Here is a 17188-nt window from a genome sequence, read left to right on the forward strand (position 1 = left end):
TACCACCTTTGTCCCCGTTACAACATCACCAGTTGCCCTCCATTAAGAGGCAAAATGAGAGGAAAGGCCTGTCTCACGCTGGCCTTTGTCCACTTCATTACTGACTGAGTGTAAGGCCTCTTCCAGCCGGGGATGGAGTGGGCCTCCCAGCGCAGTGGCAGTCCAGATCTTGTTTTCAGACTTTCAGATTCAGTAAGAAAAACGAAAACTTCCTTGGGCTTTCACTCAGGGCAAGAAGAGTAGCCCCATTCCTGCTTCTATTTTGGCCAGGAATGGGCCAGATTTCTCTGCCTTTGTCCAACCTAAGGGAAGAGCAATAAAGTATAGAGTAAGTGAGTGGTGGGGCGCAGAATACATGGAACACAGTTCTCTGAGAAGTGCCCAGTGATAAAATAGCTGTTGAGGAGATGTCAAGGCAGGTACTGGGCTGACCGCTGTGTCCAGGAAGGAACGAGAGTGGAACTGTGTTTGGTTGGCCTGTGTGTCCCAAGCGCCTAGCCCAGCATCTGGCCCAAGATACAACACACACACCCCAATCCTTTTGCTTCTCACTTCCCTTAACATGTCTTAAATCCACCTTCTTCTCTCTATCCCCACTGCTACCATCCTAATTCAGGCACTATCATCCCCCACCTGGACCACTGCACGAGCCTCCTAACTGCAGACCTGCCTCTTCTCCCACCTCCTTTTCTTTTCTTTTTCTTCCCCCACCTCCTTTTCTAGTATCATCTCAACAGCAAACAATGTGATTCCTCTAGAACCCAGATATGTCACACTCCTACTTAAAGCTCTTTAGTGGCTTCTCACAGCCATCAGAATAAAGCTGCACATGCACATCCCTCCATTACCTGGTGTATTAGTGGGCTCGGACTTCTGTAACAAAATACCACAGGGGCGCCTGGGTGGCGCAGTCCATTGTGCATCTGACTCTTGGTTTCAACTCAGGTCATGGGATCGGGTCCTGCGTCGGGCTCCCCACTCAGTGTGGAGTCTGCTTGAGATTCTCTCTCCCTCTCCCTCTGCCCCTCCCACTCCTGCTCACTGTCTCTTCTGTAAAATAAATAAATAAATCTTTTTAAAAAAATACCATAGACTGGATGGTTTTAACAAGAGAAATTTATTTTCTCACAGTTCTGGAGGCCATAAGCTCAAGATCAAGGTGTTGGCAGCTTTGGTTTCTCCTGAGGTCTCTTTCCTTGGCTTGCAGATGGCCATCCTCTTACCATGTCCTCACGTGGGCTTTTTCTCTATGCATACACATTCCTGCTGTCTCTTTGGTGTCTCTTCCTCTTCTTATAAGGACACCAATCCTGCTGTATTAGAGCCCCACCCTCATGATTTCTTTTAATTTTAATTACCTCTTTAAAGGCTCTGTTGCCAAATACAGTCACATTGGGGGGTTGCATGAATTTGGGGGGAACACAATTCAATCCATAATACCTAGCCACTGACTACTTTCTGATTCTTATTGCTTACTACTCCCATACACTTCAACCTTACTGAATTGCTTGTAGTAACCTGGATGGTCCACACCATCTCTAAACTCTGGACCTTTACCCATGCTGTTCCCTCTCCCTGGGATTGCTTTCAACACTGCTCCCACCTCACCCTCCACCATTTTCACCCCATTTCTCTCCTACTGGTCATTTCAGGTAGTACCATCTCTGAGAATAACCTGCTTCGTGATTCCTAATGTGAGTGAAGTGCTCTTATACTCTCTCCGCTGCTTCCTTCTCATAACACGGAGAATAATTGCCTAATGGCCCTTCCAAGGACTCCACCAGACCATGAGTCATTTGAGGGCAGAGGCTGTGTCATAGCATTCTTTTGAATCCCCAAAGCCTAACACAAGGCATAGCCCATAGAAGGTACTCAGCAAATATTCAGTGAAAGAACAAATCAACCCATTTGCAAGAAAAGGGAAATGTGGAGTGAGCCAGGTCAAGCTAGGTGGCCGTGCATTGCAACTTAGGATTCGACATCACCAGCTGATAAACGGTGTCTGAGTGTTCCACAAGGTGGATGCTAGGTCTGTGCTAATGGAAGGTCCTGTCCCCAAAGGTTCCTGTTACAGTAAAATCGAGTTTCTCTGGCACTGTGTTTTCTGGAAGCCTCTATGACTTTGCTCTTCCATGTATCTACAAGACAGTGAGCGAGATCTGTATGTCATAGTGACACAGAAGCCCTAGAGCATTGATCCTCAAACTTGAGCGTGCATCAGAAGATGCTGGAAGGCTTATTAAAACACAGATGACTAGGTCCCACCCCCAGAGTTTCTGATTCAGTAGGTCTAGGTTGGGGTCTGAGAATTTGCATTTCTAACAAGTTCCCCGGTGTTGTTGTTGCTGCTGCTCTGGAGACCACACTCTGAAAAACACTGCTCTAGGGGATCCTTCTGGAATTATTGAAAATGAATTTTCATTATGTTGGAAATGGTATAAATGATAAATATGTTTCCCAGAACATTTGATCAACCATCCTCCCCCAACTTTGCCAGACAACACCAACGTTGCTGAAATTCCTGAGACGGGGGAACCAGTAAGCCGATTTTTCTTTCAAGGTAAAACTGCCCCTGGAAAGATATTGTAACCTAATGGTGTGTGTTCTGCTCTTTTTGCAGGTGCGATTAGAGTGGCCAACAGACCTTGCAGTCAATCCCATGGACAATTCATTGTATGTCTTGGATAACAACATTGTGCTGCAAATTTCTGAGAACAGACGTGTGCGGATCATTGCAGGACGCCCCATTCACTGCCAGGTGCCAGGCATCGATCATTTCTTGGTCAGCAAGGTGGCAATTCACTCCACTCTGGAGTCAGCCAGGGCCATCAGCGTCTCCCACAGCGGGCTGCTCTTCATAGCTGAAACAGACGAGAGGAAAGTAAACCGCATTCAGCAAGTCACCACCAACGGAGAGATCTCCATCATAGCTGGTGCCCCTACTGACTGTGACTGCAAAATTGATCCCAACTGTGACTGTTTTTCAGGTATGACCTTTATAGCAATTCACCAGCTCCCTCTCTCTGTTTCCAAAAGAAAAACACACAACAGAAAGGCCAAAAGGAAAACTAAAGTGTTATTTCTGAGCATTAGTGTGAGCGAGTGGAGAAAGCAATGGGTTGGGGCAGTGTGAGTGAGTGGAGAAAGCGATGGGTTGGGGCCACATAGCCTAGTATCTGGTCATTGCTCTGCAACCAACTGACCGAGTGACCCTGGGAAAGCCACAAAACCTCCTCATGACTCACCTCATCTGTTAGAGATGTCACTTGTCTCAGTTATATCACCTTGCTGTACTGAGGATAAGCTACTATAACAAAAGTTTGATACTCTTTAAGTTAAAATCGCTATATGAATGTAAGATCATGACACTATTTGTACTTTGGAGAAAAGGAAACAGTAAAATCTGCATATACTGATTTAGCTAAGGAAAAAATTACTTCCCTTAAGTGACTGGTTTCCAAATTAATAGGCCTTGCTATTTGAAACCCAAAGAGGGGTGCCTGGATGGCTCAGTCTGTTAAGCGTCCAACTCTTGATCTCAGCTCAGGTCTTGATCTCAGGGTCGTGGAGCCTACTTTAAAAAAAAAAAATCTGAAACCCAAAAAGACTAGAGCAGACTGCTTTGAAGATACATGGGCAAAATAAAGTCCCACTGTGGAGGGGTTCTCAGGACATCAGTCTACTACTTAGACTGTTTAAAAAATGTCCAAAATTTTCGGGTGCCTTGGTGGCTCAGTTGGTTAAGCGTCTGCCTTCGGCTCAGGTCATGATCCCAGGGACCTGGGATCGAGCCCCGCGTTGGGCTCCTCAGTGGAGAGCCTGCTTCTCCCTCTTCCTCTGCCGCTCCCCCTGCTTGCGCTCTCTCTCTCTCTCTGTGTCAAATAAATAAATAAAATCTTTAAAAAATATATTAAAAAATGCCCAAAATTTTCTTCCTAGCCAATAGTGCCCTTTATTTCCAACTGAAATACATATGTGTGTATATATATATATATATATATATATATATATATATACACACACACATATGAGTCTTTTCCCCAAAACATGGATTAGATACTCCGTATAGCAAACAGTCCTCTAGATACATTTATTGCTGGGATGTGGAAATCCCTCCATGCTACCTGCAGTCCTATTAAACTGCTCATCTGGGCCCAAATGATTCTCTTAACCTTGCCTTTTCTTGGGCCAGAGGAATCACGAATGAGCAACTTGGTTGATACGACTTTTGATCAATATTTCCAGTGTTTTCCTGGACAATTAGTTTTATACTTATTTTGCTAATTTATGTCTTTCATTCAAGGCAAATCTAATGTTTATTCCAGTTATCAAATTTGATGTTCTGAATCATTGTTGCACTTACAGACTTAGTGTACTTTGACAATGTGACAGTGGGAATTAGCCAAAGAGAGGTCCTCTAGGCACAGTAGAACTGGAAAGTCCTGAGGTAGGTAGGTAGGTCCACAAGGACTGACAGGCATAAATCTCATGGATTTCCAGCCACATTTTGTGTGGTTTCCATTATTTGCTGTTTTCGTATCTTGTGATACAATAGATACTGAACAGCAGGATTGATGATTTCACAAAACTGGTGTTAACTGAGATAATTGCATCTCACTGTTTATCTTTACTGGTTACTGATTCAAGAATTCTGAATAAGTTTCAAATTTGTCAAGGGAGGGGCATGCAGAGAATAATGGTTCACTGATTGTTTGCTTTCAAATGATTCTTTTCTTGTAAAGATTTTATTTTTAAGTAATCTCTATACCCAACGTGGGGCTCGAACCCACAACCCAAGATCAAGAGTCACATGCTCTATTGACCAAGCCAGCCAGGTGCTCCTAATATGATTCTTGATGCACAGTGATTTCTGTATATGGTTATGTTCTTATAAATGCTTGTGATGACAATTATTAAAATCATGGTCTTTCTCTCACAGGTGATGGTGGCTATGCCAAAGATGCAAAAATGAAAGCCCCTTCCTCCTTAGCAGTGTCACCTGATGGTACCCTATACGTCGCAGACCTTGGGAATGTTCGAATTCGTACCATTAGCAGGAACCAAGCCCACCTGAATGACATGAACCTTTATGAGATTGCTTCACCTGCTGACCAGGAGCTCTACCAGTTCACTGTCAATGGAACCCACCTGCACACCTTGAACTTGATAACACGGGACTATGTATATAATTTCACCTACAATGCCGAAGGTGACTTAGGTGCGGTTACCAGCAGCAATGGCAACTCTGTGCACATTCGCCGTGACGCAGGCGGGATGCCCCTTTGGCTTGTGGTGCCTGGCGGGCAGGTGTACTGGCTGACCATAAGCAGCAATGGAGTCCTGAAAAGAGTGTCAGCCCAAGGCTATAATCTGGCCTTGATGACCTATCCGGGAAACACGGGGCTTTTGGCTACCAAAAGTAATGAAAATGGATGGACAACTGTTTATGAGTAAGTTTCTCAACATAGGCTTTGTTAGGCTTTTATTTGAAACTGTATTATAGTAGGAAAATGGCTTAGTAATTGCTGGGTGTTGCATGCTATTTTCTCCTAAGAACCACAATAAAAAAAAAAAAAAGTCAAGGAGAAAATTTTACCTAACTCCTACAGTTCAAACCCATTTCTCCAAAGCAGTTCTGCAGAGCATAATAATAAAAACGTAGACTGAATGAAGAATCAGGTGTGGCACGGCAGGAGACAGGAATGAGCTAGAAGCCTGAGTACTCAAGAAATTTACAGCATAGCTGGGAAAACAAGGTAAAATTTCATTTAAATAACAAAACTAAGAAAATAGTTCTAAAGCAACAAGGAAGCAGTGTGGTTCACCTCGTATTTATTGATCCCTGTGGGGTTTAATGAATGAATAAATGAATGTGTGCCCAGCCCAGCCCAACTCAGTATAAGTTGCTGTGGGAGGTAATAGAAGTTAGAATATAAAAAGCGGGCCCTGACAAGCGAGTGTGAACAGGAGAGGCTGCATGCCATTGGCTGCTTTGGTGAAATGTGAAGCCAGATGCTCCCGTACAGGCATGGGCTTCCTCAGTTTCCCGGCACAAGTCAAAGAATCTGGCACAGACTGGCATTCACAGACTGGATCTGTAATGACTTTGTTTAACTGGGAATTAACACAGGGTGTGTCTGACAGCAAGCTACTAGGAAGTGTCGTGACATGGAAAGAGACCATTGTCCTTGCCTTTCCAAGCATGGACAACCTTGTTTGCAGGTCAACTCATTTAGAAAGCTAGCCTGCCAAGACTTGGCAAGCATCTTTTCCACGAAAGGGAATTGCTGAATTTTTAACCAGTGTACTGAGTGAAGATAATCTATGGAATCTGAACCCAGAGTCTGAAATGGCATTAAAGTTGAAAAGTGTGACGAGAGGAAATGTTAAGTATGAGGGGTTCCCAATGTGACTATTCTGTAGGGATGCAGAGAATATGAAGAGGATATGTCCAATCCCATGAAAGCCTCCCAAGGAAAGGGACAAAACAATCGGCCTTCACATTCTGGATCATTTCCCAAAGAAATGCCACTTACACAAAAAAGCTGGACATCTATTTTAGTTTCACTTAGAAATATGTATTCAGTTGTTTCTGTTGCAAGTCTTACTCTATTGTTCGAAAAATTTCTCTTACATCTTAATAAGAGTAATGAAAGCCACTGTTCACTGAAGCGTTACTATGTGCCAAGTAGTAGGCTAAATGATTTACATGCATTATTTTATTAGATCCCCAAAATAACAACATGGGGTAGATGCTCCTGGTATGCCATTTTATGGATGAGGAAACTGAGGCACAGAACGGTTAACTTGTCCTGATTCACACAGATGTCCAGGTTTCAAACTCCCAACAGTCTGACTCAAACCCCCAATTTTTAAATATACCACCCTGAAGAAAGATAAACTCTCTAATGAGAGTATCTTTTTCAAAAATTCATGCAAGATCACACCACAGCTCAAATTAGACAACTATTTTGAAAGCTAATGTTTAGCTTCAGTCAAGCCACAAGAAATGGCGGAAGTATTAACTAGTTTTCAAAATAGCCAGTTCAACCATTCATTCCTTTAGTCATCAGTTCATTACACTGTATACTTTACATATATACAATTTATTTGTCAACTATACTTCAATAAAGCTAGAGGGGAAAAAAACAAAAACTAGTTCATTTATTTATTCAACAAATATTTACTAAGCACCTACTCTGTGCCAGGGAGTACAGCTGTGAACAAAACAGATAAAAATTCCTACCTTCGGGGCACCTGGCTGGCTCAGTCAGTAGAGCATGACACTCTTGATTCGGGGTCATGAGTTCAAGCCCCACGTTGGGTGTGGAGCCTACTTAAAATTTAAAAAAAATTTTTTTTAAATTTCTACCTTCATAGAGTTTACATTATACTGGTGGGAGACAAGTAAAATGTACGGAACTTCAAATGGTGATAAGTTCTGTGGAAAAATAAAGCAGGGTAAGGGAGATCAAGAGTGTGAGGCAGAAGGGGTTTTTCTTTTGGGTGCATGGTCGGAGAAGGCCTTATTAAGAAGGTGACATTTGAGTAAATACCTGTAGGAGGTGAGGAAGTAAGCCATATGGATATCTATGGGGAGGGAAGAGAGAGAACATTCCAGGCAGAGTGAACAGCAAGTGCAAAGGCCCTGAAGCAGGAGCCAACCTGACGTGTACAAGGAATACTAAGGCAGCCACTGTGGCTGGAATGGAGTAAGAACAGTGGGAAGATAAAATCAGTGAAGTGGCCAGGGCTACTTCATGTAGGGCCTTGTAGTCCTCCGTAAAGACTTTGACTTTTACCCTGAAGTAAGATGTAGAACCACTGGAGAGTTTTAAGTAAAGGAATGACAGAATCTGACTTACGTTTTTTTAAAAATCAGCCTGTGTTGAAGACATCCAACTATGGTGGAAAGAGGGGAGCCCAATGGTGGAGAGGAGAGAGGTTTGCAATACTCCAGGCAGAAGATGGTGACTTATACCAGGGAGTGCAGGCAGTGATAAGTGGTAAAATTCTAAGTATATTTTGATGGTTGATCTATCAGGACTTACGGATAGTTTGGATGTGAAGTGAAGAGAAAGAGTGTTAGAGACAACGCCAAAGGTTTTCGCCTGAGCAACTGGATGATACACTTTCTATTTATCAACACAAGGAAGAGTGCACAAGGAGTGCATTACACTGGGTGGGAGATCGGGAGTTCAGTTCTGGATATAATCAGTTTAGTTAGACTTCCAAGTGAAAACCAGCAAGAGACTAAGAAGGATAGTCTAATGAAGTAGGAAGAAAAGCAGGAGAGTAGGATATCCTGGGAACCAAGTAAAACAGGAAGGAGTGATCAGCTGTGTCAGATATTCCTGGTAAGTGAAGTAAGACAAGGACTGAGAATTGGCCATTCAATCTAGCACCGTGGACATCATTGTTCACCTTAAGAAGAGCAGATGTTGTGGCACCATGGGAGACAAAAGCCTGAGCAGAGCTGGTTTCAAAGAGAATGGATATACACATATTCATAGCAGTGTTGCTCATAATAGCCAAGAAGTTTGAAGAACCAACATCCATCAGGACATGAATAGGCAAACAAAATGGGGTACTTCCATACCATGGAATATTATTCATCCATAAAAAGGAATGAAGTTCTGACACATGCTACAACATGGATGAACTCCAGATACATTATGCTAAGTAAAAGAAGCCAGTCACAAAGGACAAATATTGTATAGTTCCATTTATATGAAATGTCCACAAAAGGCAAATTCATAAAGGCAGAGAGTAAGTGGGTGGTTGCCTGGGGCTGAGAGGGAATAGAGATTGACTGTTAATGAGGGTGGGGTTTATTTTGGGGGTGATGGAATGTTCTAGAAGTGATAAGGATGACTGCACTCATGGTGAATGCACTGAAAGCCACTGAATTGTATACTTTGAAATGGTGACTTTTATGGTATATGAATTATATCTCAATAATAATAATAAAGGGCACCTGGGTGGCTCAGTTGGTTAAGCATCTGCCTTTGGCTCACGTCATGATCCCGGGGTCCTGAGATAGAGCCCCACATTAGGCTCTCTGCTCAGCGGGGAGCCTACTTGTCCCTCTGCCTAATGCTCCCCCTGCTTGTGCTCTCTCTCTCTCAGTCTGTCAAATAAATAAATAAAATCTTTAAAAAAAAAAACCTTTAAGAAATAATAATAATATAAAAGGAAGTGACCGAGAGGAGAGAGATTAGAGACAGTGAGTAAAGAATTCTTAAGAGTGCAACCACTGTGGAAAACAGTATGGAGGTTCCTCCAAAACTTAAAAATAGAAGTACCCTATGATCCAGGAATCACACTACTGAGTATTTACCCAAAGAATACAAAAACACTAATTCAGAGGGATATAGCAGCATTGTTTACAATAGCCAAGATGTGGAAACAGCCCAAGCATCAAGTATCCATCAATGGATGAATAAAGAAGATACACACACACACACACACACACACACACACTGGACTATTACTCACCCATCAAAAAGAATGAAATCTTGCCATTTGCCACTACATGTATGGAGCTAGAGAGTATAACACTAAGCAAAATAAGTCAACTAGAGAAAGACAAATATCACAGGCTCTCATTCATATGTGGAACTTAAGAAACAAAACAAATGGGCAAAGGTAAAAAAAGAAAAGAGAGAGAGAAGCCAAGAAATAAACTCTTAACTATAGAGAACAGACTGATGGTTCCCAGAGGGGAAGTGGGTGGGGGGATGGGTGAAATAGTGGATGGGGATTAAAGACTACACTTAGTATGATGAAAAATAAAATGAAATTATTAAAAACTGCCTTCCAGAAAAAAGAGAAGGATGTGGGATTGCAAGAGTGACCGTGGGAAGTCTGGAAAGCGAGATTTTCCCCTCCAGGAGCAGGAAAAGGAAGAGAAAGGGAGGCTAAATAGTCATTTCTTTCTTCTCCCTCCTTAACTCCAGCCAGGATTATGCTGACGCCCTCCTGACCAAAAATCATCTGTGGAAAGTCCCCCTTCCTCCTGAAGCACTCCATTCTGGTGCCGAGCAGCAGCCCCCAGTGAGACACTGCCCCTGTCCCTTCTTACCTGCACAGAAAAGAATGAGCAATTTCCCAACCTATATAATGTAATTAATCCTTACAGTCCTCTCTGTACAAAATCGGACTTCTTTCCCTTTTATCCCCCAATGCATTAGCCAGTTCTGAACACTCCTTTGAGTGTTCCTTTGTCCTTCTGAAGCTGGGGAACACAGAACTGGACCTACTACTCTAGTCCGGGTCAGAGCCCTGCAGTTCTCTGAGGTGAGGAGGCTGCCTTCTGTGGCCAAAGGGGACAAATTGTTTGCCAAGGTGGAAATAGAAATTCTGTTCTGAGTTGAGAGACAGAGAAACAGAAACAGAAGCAAAATTTGGCAGGATGGAGGATGGCCACGTACAGGTAGCTAAGCCAGTAATCCATTCATCTTTTGATTATCTGTGGCGATGGAGAGGAGAAATGACACAGATGACCCTGAAAAGTGGATCATCCAAATAGGATTTTTAACTGCTTCTTGTGCAGTGGTAGTATGTGGGCTTGTATTGTGTAATGTGATGTTGTTTAAATAGTTCATTGATTTTCATAATTCCGTTTGACTTGGACCAGGATCAAAATTGCACACCCCAAGTGTTAGTACTTGATGCTTGACTGCCCCTGAGCGTCCTGAATGTCACAGGGAAAGCTGACCACAGAGAAGTGGCTAACAGAGAGGTGACTGTCAAGGCAGGAATACCGACCAAATGAGCCAAGGGTTTTGGCCCAAGGGGGCTGGCAAGTTCCTAACTGCAGTGACCCTACAGCAGTGGGGGCCCAAGGGAAGGGCCCAGCAACTCACACAGCAGGCAAGCCTTCTTTGCCCAGGAGGCTGCGAGAGTAGCCAGGATGCCCTTGCTTGTTTCCCGAGCACTGCCCTGGCAAAGGCTTCTGCTATACTAAACCGGAGAAGTCCCAGGCTGAAGCCAAAGCATCAGTGTGTCGCTGCTACTGGTCCAGGCTGAGCAGACGGTTCCGCAGGCCCTTGCCCTTTGCGGAAGCCGTCCACCGGAAGATTGCACATTTATGTGATTTCTTGATCCCCAGTCTTCTGTATTCTCTCTCTTTCTGGACTTTGTTAGCACATACCCCACCGCTCCCCTCAAAAAAGCCATCCACTGACAAGTTGGAAAACCCTCATAATAGCACTGAGTGCCTTCTAGGCTATTTTATAAATGCTCGGTTTTATGGAAGATGGGTAATAGGGAATTCTCCCTCCTCCCTGGTAAGATTAGAAGTAGAGGGAGGGGCAAGGTAAATAAGCCATGTCTCTGGGTGAGATATTTGCCTGGGCATAGGACATGGTTCCCATGTAAGAACTGGTTATATAATCCGTCCAAACACATCAAAATGTCATGTTCACAGGAAGTGAACAGAAGGAACAGAGGCTACTGGCAGAAAAAGCTTCCGGGGGCTGGTAGGGAAGATTAGCTGCAGAGCACAGGACACGTATGGGAGCTGAGCCTGGCCTCCCAACACCACCATCGCTGGCTCTGTCTCTTTTCTCAGTACACTGGCTCTCGGATCCACCCATCCCTTCCATTTCCACTGGTATCATCTTATTTCACTCACACAACAAGTAGGCGTAGTGAGAATCTACTCTGTGCCAGACACCGAGAATACAGGCATGAATGAGACATGGGCGCCCTCCCTCTATGGATGAGAGTTTACAACCTAGTAAGGAAGACTAGTCCCAAAGATAGGCAATCACAGTACATTGAACAAAGGCAAGAAGCCCCCATCTTCTTACACAAATGAAGGCTGCGGCCTTCCTACAGGTCCCCCTGCTCCACATATCCCCTTCCAAGATTTGCTCTCATCGTACTGTTCTCTCCTTGCAAAGTCTTCTGGGGCTCTCCATTCTCCACTGCCTCTCTGCGTTCCTCCAGAGCCCGGTACCCCAGGTCCCCTACACTCTGCTTGCAACATGCCTCTCATCCTTATCACCCACTACCCTCCTTGCGGAACCTTGTGCCCCAGCAACCCAGTTCTTCTCATGGACATCCCATCCACCAGTATACTTTTCTTCATGCCATCACCTCCTCTCCACCCCCATCTCTACCTATCCAGGGATTGAGCTCTACCTACCTTCCAGAATTCAAATACCACCTTCTTCTCCTCCTTATTTTCTGCTCAGCCCAGCTGGAAATGACTTCTGCCCGCTCTGAGCTTCGACAGCTTGTTTACGGAAGCACGTGGCAATATTCTGGCATTAGAATGACTCGTGTGAATGTCTTATCTGCCCCACCAGACTTTGCATTTCATTCGGCACTGTATCTCCGGTACCTAGCACAAGACTCATACTTATTGAATAAAGGACAAAGTGGAGATAGAAGGGCATTATGGACTTGGAGCCGAATCAAAGGAAGCCAAGTGAAGTTATTGGTGAGGAAGGGGAATCCAGTATTTCCTACAGAATGCTTATTAGGTTGGTCAGGTTTCTGGCATGAGAGGGTAAAGGGGGTCTGTTTCCCTTTAAAAAATAAGTAATGAGTTTTCCTTCTATAATCATTAATATTTTCTTAAAAGCAAAGGTGGGGGAGCTTCTAGTTTTTAGTCTGCATGGTTTAGCTCTGGCTTAAATTATCCTCAAGGGAAAAGGGCGGACTATCCCTTATGAGAAAATATCAGCCCACATGTATTTTTAATAATGTATAAATATCACCCTACCCCAACTAAACTATATGCTCCTCAAGGACAAGAATGAATTCTGAACTTCCTTTATAAATGTTTTCTTTGTTCCAATGGGGCATGTCTGCATTCACACACACACACACACACACAAATGCACATAGCCTTTTGAGGTGCTGAGCAAAACAATAGTTATACTCAATATTTCACTGATCAGTGTCCTGTGAGACCCTCATAGTGCAATTCTGTAAAATCAGGACAGGAAGGGACAATCTGATGGTAAATCTCCTCTAACCAGACCCGCTTCTAATGACTATGAAGGCAACAGTCATCGCCTGATCACACAATTCACCAGCCAGAATTTGCAGGCCTGGTTAAGCGAGTGCTACCCCCGGCCCCGGGAAGGAGGGGCTTGCTACCTTGTTGTGGCCTGAGGGTATCAGTTGCAGCATATTGGCTTGTACTCTGCACCAAAGGATGCAGGCACCAAAGGGAAACACAGCATAAGAGGTTTTGATTAAACTTGTATCTTTGACATTCAGTCTGGAAACATGCATTCCCCTGTGATGGAGAGAAGAAACTCAAGCAAGCCATAGGAAATCAAAGGCTCCCTTTATTTCTTAGCCACTTTTGAGCAATCTTTCCAAAGTTGTGGGAATTATCCACTAATCAGTACTTCAACCTGTCGCTCTTCCTTTGGAAATGATCCCACAAAAGAGAGGTGGGCCTATATGTTTAGACCTAGGGCCATGCAAAGGACAGAGACACCACACTGAAGATACCACCAAATATGATTGCTATGACTGACTTGCAGAACTGGGGTCTGTGAGTGTGTTGGGTAAAGTGCTTCAGGGATATTTTTTGGGTTTTCTTTTCCCTTTGCTTTTATTGAGATATAATTGACACATAGCACTGTAGAAGTTTAAGGTGTCTAGCTTAATTACTTGACTTATATAATAAGACTGAGAAATGACCAAAACAATCTTAGTTAACTCCATCATCTCATAGATACAAAAATAGAGAGAGGAAACTGGTTTATTCCTTCTGATGAGAACTTTTAGGGTCTACTCTCTTAGCAACTCTTAGCTGTAGTCATACATTACCTCCTTGCTACTTATTTATCTTATAACTGGAACTTTGTGCCTTTTGACTACCTTCCTTCAACTCCCCCACCCACCCCACACCCCACCTCTGGTAACCACAAATCTGATCTTTGCTGAGTTTGGTATGTGTGGGTTTTTTGTTTTGTTTTGTTTTAGATCCTACAAGTGAGATCATACACTATTTGTCATTGTCTGACATATTTCACTTAGCGTTATGCCCTCCAGGTAGAGTGCTTTGTTTAGGATAGAGTTAAAGTCAAATACACACTTTCAAAAAGGATGCATGTCCAGCCACAGAAAGGAAATCAGGCAATATAACTTTCCAGCTACCCAGCAACTGGGCAGGGCTCTGGAAAATTCTACCTGATCCCCAACACCATTGCCTCCCTCATCAGAAAAGGATCAGGCAGCTACCTCCCAGCTAGATCTATCCAGGTAATTACAGTCTTATCCAGGACTATTAATCTTTCCTCTCCAAATGTATCCCAGGCCACTGCTAAGTTTCATTGGAATTTTTGGTCCTTGTACCTCTGCTCGTGGATGCCTCAAACAGCATCCGATCTTGTGATCTTGCCCTGAGAAGTGGCCAGAACCACTGCCTTCACCTTTAGATGAAATCTTGCTTTAAACAAGAGGCCCTGTGACTGAGAAAGAAGGCAACCGTCCCCAAGCTGGAAAGCCCATTGGGAACTTGCATGCCTAGAATCTTAGGTCAGATTTCCTGAGGAATGACGATGAGTGACCTTGCCAAGTTTTAAGGAACCTACTCAGGAACCAGGAAAGGTAATCCAGTGAGGCTGATTTGCTGTCGATGGACGTGAAACAGAGAGGAACTGCCTGCAGAATCTAGGCTGTTGGGACCCCAGTCTCCCCCGTGAGGAAGGCAGCTTCCTTCTATCTGCTGCCTGGAAACACTTGGGAAAATTAAAGGTAGACATTGTTTTCCTCTCCTGGAAGTAAGACCAGGCAGACAAGGTCAAGGCTGTGCTGGGCCTGCCAGCCTTTTGCAGCCAGAGCCCCAGAGCAGGCCATGGGCAAAGGGGTTGAGCAGGGGCCAGGATTCCACCATTAACCCCAAGTGCAAACAGCACCCTTCGGCCTTTCCGTGATAATGAGGCCTGAGCTGCGTAGTAGCAACACACCAGCTACCATTTTGACGAATATCCACTTAAACCAAGGATGCCTCCAATTAAACAATTGGGCTTGTGATATCAACTGACCTATTTGATTGTTTTCATTTGCATACATGACTGTTTAAACTGATAGCACGTGCTCATATACACATTGCACCGAACTTGAGGTTCAGTTCTGTCTGACGAAATAAGGTCCAGCCCCTTTTCCCAAGCCTACCAAAGGCTGGTCTAGGTTTTAAAATTTGAGCAACTATCCAGGCCGAGTTCTTTAAAACCTAGTGAACTAACACTAAATCACTATGCCATTTTGCGTAATTGTCGGGGGAGAAAATAGTAGAGCCAGACTTTGCCATTGTGTCCAGGCTCTATTCTGCTCACTTCGGGTAAAAAGAATATAATTGTTTAACATTTTAAAAGCAAATAAAAGTGCTTAAATATTTTGTAATTTGCAACTCGAAAAGAAAACAGTAATGGGTTTCCAAGTGCATGTCTTTACTTTTAATGAAGTGTTTATTTTTCATGGTTCCATTGGCAATAAAAGAACAGCTCCACGTCAAAAGCCTTCAGGGAAGCAGTTTCCATTTGGAGGACAGTGAGATTGCCAATCATTCTGATTTTTTTTTTTTAAAGTAAACTCGCTAGACTATATTTCCAGATATAGGTTATTGCCTATTATCCCAGGTAATTATTTTTTTGTCTCTTACTCATATAGGCAAATTACAATGCATTATGTACTATACTCTAAAAAGATTTTTTTTAAAAAAATTAACTGAGATCAGGGGGCTCCAGAATGTTTTAATGAACATGTTTCCATTATCCTCTCTGCTTGTTCATTTTGTTGGACGAATGATTCATTCATCTCAAATTTGGCAACTTAAACAGCAGCAAATATAATTTTCCTATCACAGTGCAAAATCAGTTTATTGCCCTTCCAGACGGCGGGGGCCGATTGTGCCTCCTTTTCCTTTGCCAACAGCACCCTCTACTGGCTTTTGTTATCCATCACACCCAGTGGGATCAACGCAAATTGCAAACGGAGGCCTCCCTGCAACATTACACACAGCAGGACATGATTCATAAATCAGTTTTCCACCCTGGTGATTCATTACCAGATATATTTTTTCTGTAAAACAGCACAGCTCAAGGAAGTCATCAAGAATTCAGAAGCTGCAAGAAATACCTTCGTTTGATTAATCATCTCTCTGACCTTTTTCTTCTTATTGAACAAGGTTAATAATACTTGTTATCACTCAAAGTTAAACTGTATTAGCTGCCAAGAGATTTTTATTTGCAAAGGCCTGTTATCACTGCCAAGAGGCTTCAAAGTTGGGATTGGTTGCATTCCTCAGGTATGACCCCGAGGGACATCTGACCAATGCAACGTTTCCCACTGGTGAGGTCAGCAGTTTCCACAGTGACCTGGAGAAGCTGACAAAAGTGGAACTAGATACTTCCAACCGTGAAAATGTCCTCATGTCAACCAACTTGACAGCAACTAGTACCATATATATTTTAAAACAAGGTAAGGATACTTCCCACTTCACCTGACTATAAGGCACCTTTCTTAACCTACCATCAAACCTCTGCACACCGTTAACAAATAGAATTCACTTCTGGCTGAGAAGATGGCTTCTTCTCCTTATTTTCCAGCTATGCAGGCTGAAACCCAAATAAAATCACACCATTCACAAAGTTCGCGTACCAACATTGGGCCACATCTCTGTGGGAGCTGTGAGGTTCAATCCCTGCCAAGTCTGCTCTCCCTTCAAGTCATTTCCCAGCACCCAGCTGTTTGTAAAGCTCTTTTAGGCCTTGATTGGGTTATATTAAAGAAATGAAGTCTGTGCCCCATCTGAGATTAGCATTCTAAATCAATGCTGACGTGGGTGAATAAAAAGGATGACTTGGGATACACACCAAGGAAGAATGTAAGTGAAATGAGAGAATTAAAATCTCATTCTAGTCAGAGAGAAAAGTAAGAATGGGGAAAAAAGGAAGGAAGGAAGGGAGGGAGGGGAGAAGGGAAGGAAGGAAGGAGGGAGGGAGAGTGAGAGAGACAGAAGAAAACAAAGGAAGGAAGGGAGGGACCAAGGGAGGGACAAATGGTTGCATTTGGAAAGAATGTCTCAGAAGCTAGAGGGACACGGACACAGAGAAATTATTTTCTCTCTGCCCAGTCATTAAGGACTGATTCTCTTGTCAGGTTGTGGGGCCAGGCACAGAACTGCCCAGAGTTCAGGTTCACTCTAACAGGA

At 43.5% G+C, this 17188-nt stretch overlaps 1 protein-coding gene and 1 long non-coding RNA gene across 3 annotated transcripts in view; one reads left to right on the forward strand and one right to left on the reverse strand.

Moving 5' to 3' along the window:
- Positions 1 to 17188, forward strand: part of TENM1 (teneurin transmembrane protein 1) — a 330568-nt gene that overhangs the window by 283062 nt on the left and 30318 nt on the right. For both annotated transcript variants that reach the window (XM_081808286.1, XM_081808288.1), the window contains 3 exons: positions 2621 to 2987; positions 4940 to 5450; positions 16283 to 16455. In XM_081808286.1, the coding sequence (XP_081664412.1) occupies positions 2621 to 2987; positions 4940 to 5450; positions 16283 to 16455 (1051 nt within the window). The remainder of the gene's footprint in view (positions 1 to 2620; positions 2988 to 4939; positions 5451 to 16282; positions 16456 to 17188) is intronic.
- LOC145717788 (uncharacterized) lies at positions 1038 to 12353 on the reverse strand. The gene is made up of 3 exons (XR_014141204.1): positions 12155 to 12353; positions 2645 to 2861; positions 1038 to 2138 (listed from the first exon to the last, which is right to left on the reverse strand). It is a non-coding gene; the product is annotated as an uncharacterized LOC145717788 (long non-coding RNA).

The sequence above is a fragment of the Leptonychotes weddellii genome, chromosome X, assembly GCF_054177405.1.
Source record: "Leptonychotes weddellii isolate Sample4059 chromosome X, ASM5417740v2, whole genome shotgun sequence".
NCBI classification, from domain to species: domain Eukaryota; kingdom Metazoa; phylum Chordata; class Mammalia; order Carnivora; family Phocidae; genus Leptonychotes; species Leptonychotes weddellii.